A 6,155-nucleotide genomic window follows, 5' to 3' on the forward strand; every position below is an offset into this window, starting at 1 on the left:
GAATTGGTTGGGTTGGGCCTAGGAAGGCCGAATAAAACGATCTAGGAAGACCGAGTTATGAAAACCGACAATTATCTTGTACAAACTATTCCCTAACCTTGTTCAAGTTTCACCCTTTTGGCTACACGTAAGTGTATTATCCCCAGCGGAGTCGCCAAACTGTGGACGCGGGCCCACGGGGGCACTTGGAAAACAAGCGTTTGCATTTGTGGAGTCGCCACCAATTTATTGTGGAAAATTGGAAACCTTTCGAATACCTCGTGCCATGTCAAGAAACAAAGTAGTGACATGAACACAAAGAACTCGTTACCCTTAGCATTCTATGTCTAGAATGACTCTCGTGGATGCCAATGAACACGGATGTTCACAGAGATCTGGAGTAAGGGGTGAGGGTACGTATTAGGAAGCTCTTTTGATCGAACACCTAATCCCGCCCGCTTCGATAGCGGCCTCTACTAATGATTAGGGAAATTGTCTATACTCGATATATTGTCGATTATATGCATGCAATGCAACATCCAACGTTTTAATCCTAACATGTGAAGAATTAGACTAAGTCGGTGAAACACGTAATTTAACATACAATTAATGTCAAAGTAGAAATTTAAGTTGATTACATGTGAGAGACATACAAACAATACAATAATACAATAAAGATGCAATAAAGAAAAAAAATACAATAATTACATCGGATTAATGATTTATGTCGAAAATACTTTTAAAACGGATAATTTGAGAAAGAATAAATAAATAAATTAACGAACAGGAATTAGGGTGATAATACGATTAGTAGTTAATTAATACGTAAACTAATAAACTAGGTCAAGGCAAAACGGGAGTTCAGGGACAGAAATCAACCAGAAAAGTATGCAATGAGTAGTCATGCGTCCCTTGGAAGAGGCGCAGCATTCTTGTCGCGTCTGTTCCTTTGGCTCGGTCTGGTCCGTGAAAGCCGGAATTGCAAGTCGTTAATATTCGTTGGTGAATTTAATGCTTGATTATAAACAATTGACTCGGATGAAAGTGATTATCAGATTATTTACATGTAATTTTGGTCATAAAAGCGATAAGACATGGAACAAAACTAATTAGGACTAACTATTACAAGATTTATAAGATCATTTACAAATACAAACTAATCAAATTAGTTAGTTTAAACAAGTTATTAATGATGAATTAATGATGGATATGATAAGTAACAGACGGGAAGATATCAAAGATGAATTCCAGAGACTCAATATGGGTAAATCGAATCTCTAAAAGCCGAATTTGATTTTAATGACGAAAACCCGCAAATATTGAATTACTTGGGATTTAAGTCGGGAATTAATGACGAATTAATTAACAATGATTTATTTACATGTTAGAATTATTATGCTCAAATTATTATGTCAAAGAAACAATGAACAAACAAAGAAAACGAAACTAACAATCGAATTATCAAAAGACGAAGGAAGAAGAAAGGAAGCAGGAACTGCGGCAGCCTCACGAAGAGGCGCAGCAGGTACTGCGTCCCTTCGAAGAGGCGCAGCAGTTGCTGCGTCCTTTCTCGACGGTCATCTTCTGGTAATTCGTAAAAAAGGGTTTAAAGCACGGTTTTATAAATCGGTTTTAGAAATACTTTCGACATAAACCTTACATTATGATTACAAAAATAAAGAACAATAAATAAAATAGGGATTATACACCCTCAGACTTACATGTTTGACGAAACGAGATGAACTAAGTATACGTTTAGTGATGCTCGACTCGAATGTACGACGAAAGTGCCCTCGTAAGAGGAAATTAAACAGATTGATTAAAGTTGATTAATTGTGGAGTTGGTCAAATTGGTCGGTCATGCAAAACGAGGCTGGTACCCAGAAGGATCCGAGCTTACGTGGTCGAAAGTTCAAGCACGTAGACGCCAATAAGTAAGAACGTGGTCTAGAATACAAAGGGAGAAGAGAAGGGCGGACACTCGCGTGAGAAATATATGAGACCGAAGGTCTCTATTTATACTAATCACACGGAGGAAATTAGGGTTTTCGGAGAAACTGTGGAAGTGAATCTCGAAAAGATATGAAAAGATGCGAAAAAACGCAGAAAAGGATTTGGGAAGAGGCGCAGCAGGCACTGCGTCTCTTGGAAGAGGCGCAGCACCTGCTGCGTCCTTTCCCAAGTGGTTTCCTCCTGCGGAAGAAAGATTTCCGTGTTTTTGTTATGGAATGACGGATTAATCTTGTTTTCCTTAATATTTTGTGTGAATATTACGGGAAATTATTTGCCAAAGATTAAAAGATTTTAAAATATGGAATAGAAATATCCGGAACATTCCAGAACATTCTGACTCGGTTTTAGAAAATGAAGACGGTTTTTTGACCCGGACTCCAAATGTACTCTAATTACTACCAAAACGACCGTATCGGCATGTAGATGACAATTAAGAGGTATACATAAGTGTTTGAGCGATCACTTGACGATAAACTTACGAACTGTCACAAATCGTTCCGCGTACCAAACATGCGGCCCAATCATCACCGGGTGGCTTGCGGGAGGTGCAGAAATGAGGTATCTACACCATGTGTTAGAGGTGGAGAACATTGAGTTGGATGAATCCTTGTCTTATCTAGAGGTGCCAAAAGAGATTATTGATCGCAAGGTTCGCAAAGCTATATCTGGGGAAATAGTGTTGCTCAAGGTTTTATGATCCAATCACAATGTTGAGGAAGCAACTTGGAAAGCGGAAGAGGTTATGAAGGAGCGGTATCCCTCACTTTTTGATCAGGTATGTGTGGTTACGGGGATGTAACCATGTTTCTTTTAGGGGGGGTAGGAGATGATCGTATAAGGTTTTGGTACGGTTTTATGTCGGTTTTGGTACATTTAGTGGTTGTTTTGAGTCGGTATGAGTGGTGTTTGGGTTTTGTTTTTTAGTTTTCGTTGTGTTGTTGTGTCGTAGTTGAGTTAGTAAGTTTCTTTTCGAGTATGGGTTTGAACTTCGGGGATGAAGTTCATTTTTAAGGAGGGAAGACTGTAATACTACAGATTTATGACATGTTGGGTACTCTATCGAGTAAAGCTTACTCTATCAAGTAAGTTAGTTTTGCATTTTGGACAGTGTTCTGCCCGATGGATACTCGATCGAGTAAGGGCAACTCGATCCAGTAGGCGGTACTCGATCGAGTACCTCAGTTACTCGATCGAGTAAGTTGGTTTATACGGGTTTTTGGCAGGGTTTGATAGCAACGCGTGAAATGGTATATAAAGTATTTTTCATCGGTTTCTTTTACTTTTTACTTATTCTAAAACCTTTACAAGAGAAAAACAAACAACGTAAGATCCTTCTCTCGCATTGCTATCAAATCCAAGGGCTAGAGTCGTCGGATTGCTGAATTCTTTATACCGTTGAGACCTCGTATTATGGGTAAGATCCTAGTACAGTTTTTATGTTAATTCGTTAGTTTTGGTTAAACCCCAATTGGGTAATTTGGGGGTGTTTGGGAGTATTGTGGTTGACAAATTAGTTTTCAATTCTAATGGGAAGCGGGTTACGTTTCCTTTTGACCCTTTGGGTACTACAAAGAAAGGTAAGAAACCTCTATTTAGTGACGCTGTGGTTGACAAGCCTGTGGGCGCTTCTTGTTATTTCGCACCAATGTTGAACATTGAAGCACTTTCCGACCAAGATGAGGTTAGTAGTAGCCCAGACATTAGTATGCATACTATGGATTTTGAGAGCATTTGTGAGGTTGCGTAAGATGTTATGGATTCCAACAACATTTCTGAAAATATTTGTGAGGTTGGCCCACCTTTGCTAGCAGAGGGTAATAACAATTTCCGAACTTTTCCATAAACCCTACAAAATACACCTTCTCTAATAAAAGGCAGTCTAAACAAAAATTACATCTTTCGGGCCAAAACTATGAGAATATGATGCTTGGGAAGGATCTCCACCTTCGATCTGTGCCTTTCTTGAGGGTTCGTCCCCTCATCTCAAAAAATTCTATCCCGACGGAAACTCCCAGTGGAGATACTTCAAGGGAAGCCGCAGTTCCCTCTTCAGTTCCTTTGCCTGAGGTGAGTGTTAGAGTTCAGAGTTTAGACCCGAGATTGATCCGGTGGTCCACGAGGAAGTTATTTTACAAATTGATAAGAAAGTTCGCCTTTCGTCGGATTCCTCTCTTGTTTGTTAGCAAAGCGTCAATGGTTCAATTTCAATTTGCCGCAATTAGAGCGAATCCAAACAAGAATTGTACCCCTAAGATGGATTATTCCGAGTGTCAAGGTGGACTTGCTCGAGCTCGTGTTAGTTTGAGGAAAATATATATGCTTTCTGTCCACCATTCAACTTCTCTTTACAGGTACACGAAGAATGTTACAGCGGTTACAAGGACTAAAAGAAAGGAGGCTCATTTGATCTAGTTCGATAACCATTATCATCCTCCATTCAAGAAATGTCGTATTTCTATTTCGGTTAAATTTTCTTGTAATTTTTGCTTGGTTAGTTGGCGTTCTAGTAGTTGTAGGAACTCTAGTATTCCTATGTTTGTATTGTAACTGGTTTATTTTAATTACAGTTTATCGTTGTCAAAAAAAAAAAAAAAGAAAAATAAACTCGTTGTTAGTGTGTTTGTTTAGTTAGTTTTAATTTTTTTAAAAATAAACGAATTTATGGGTCGGGTCTTGTCCTCGTAATTTAAATTGAGACGCGTAAGATCCATAACCGACCTTACCCATTAAACCCCAAAAATTCAGACCATATCCAACTCATTTGGATCCGACTTAAAGGGTCTGGGTCGGGTCTTTAACCCACTGCCAGGCTCAACCCATTTGCTATAGAATTATACTCTTACGAATGAGAAGCGTAATGAGTTTGCTTAGCATAACACAAGGAAGGAGAAACGTTCCCTTTACAACTATACAGATTATAGAAGCATCGATACGATCGATTCCTTAATTCGACCGTTTAACTTCTAGAGAACTCCATTCCCTCACTTCCACATTTTCCAATTTTCATTTTTAACTCCACCTGCCTTTATTTTACATATCAAAACAAACTTAAATACATGGCAACCAACACCTCCACAGCAATCACCATCCCCTCTACAAACCCATACCTCCACACCACCCCGGCACCGCCACCGTCATCGTCGTCATCCGATGCCGTCAACAATCTCGGCCGTCGATTCGATTCCGCTGCCAAAAAAGCTGAAACCTTCGCTGGAAACCTCTACAACCACATCCGAACCGGACCCGGTTTGGTCGACATTGCCATGACCCGGCTCGACCAGGCCGCCCGGGTTATCGCTGATGGGGGCTGCAAGAACGTGTTTAGAAAGGAATTTGGTGATATTAATGGAGAAAAGCTTAAAGATGCTTTTGCTTGTTACTTGTCTACAACTACTGGACCGGTTTTGGGGACGTTGTATATTTCGAACAAGCGGGTTGGTTTCAGGAGTGATAATCCCGTCTGGACCGGTTATAGTCAGCAGGGTGGACCGGGTCAGTGGGTTTATTATAAGGTAGTTTTGATGGCGGATCAGATAATGGCGGCGAACTCATCGTCAAACCCGGTTCGACCGGGAGAAAAGTATATTGTTGTTTTGACAAAGGATGGGCATGAGTTTTGGTTCATGGCTTTTATATTTTATGATAAGGCGTTTAAGAATTTGAACAAGCTTATTCAACATTGGGAATGAATTGGTTTAATCAAACAAAAATGTGTAATGTAGTAGAAACTAGTTATTGGTTTGTATTTGCGTTTTGATTTTGGTTTTGGTTTTGGTGTAAACATTTTAGATGATCATCTCAATTTCTAATGTATTTGTGCTTTGTTTTAACGTCGATCACTGTGTTTTCCATTTAGATTTCGATTAAGCGATATTAAGTTGGAGATAAAATTATGAGTTAACAGCAGTTGAAAGGTCTAAACTCTAAGGGTATGTTTGGATAGTAAATGTGGAGGGAAAGGGAGGGGAGGGGGAAGGAGAGAAGGGAAGGGGAGGGGGAATGAAGTGTGGTTGTTTGGATACAATTTTTCTCCAAATCTTGTCTATTATGAAGAGATTTTGATTATCCTTATAGGAGGAAAATTGGATCCCTCCAAATCTCTCCCCCTCCATTTCCCTCCACCCTCATTTACTATCCAAATAAGAGATTTTAAATCCCTTACT

General features: G+C 39.5%; 1 protein-coding gene across 1 annotated transcript; it reads left to right on the forward strand.

The window, feature by feature from the left end:
- The first annotated feature begins 5,048 nt into the window (after positions 1 to 5,048).
- On the forward strand, positions 5,049 to 5,681 carry LOC141640191 (GEM-like protein 1). Its single transcript, XM_074449078.1, has one exon. It carries the CDS (start codon positions 5,049 to 5,051, stop codon positions 5,679 to 5,681), a length of 633 nt encoding a protein of 210 aa, XP_074305179.1.
- Positions 5,682 to 6,155: the final 474 nt, after the last annotated feature.

The sequence above is a fragment of the Silene latifolia genome, unplaced genomic scaffold, assembly GCF_048544455.1.
Source record: "Silene latifolia isolate original U9 population unplaced genomic scaffold, ASM4854445v1 scaffold_73, whole genome shotgun sequence".
NCBI classification, from domain to species: domain Eukaryota; kingdom Viridiplantae; phylum Streptophyta; class Magnoliopsida; order Caryophyllales; family Caryophyllaceae; genus Silene; species Silene latifolia.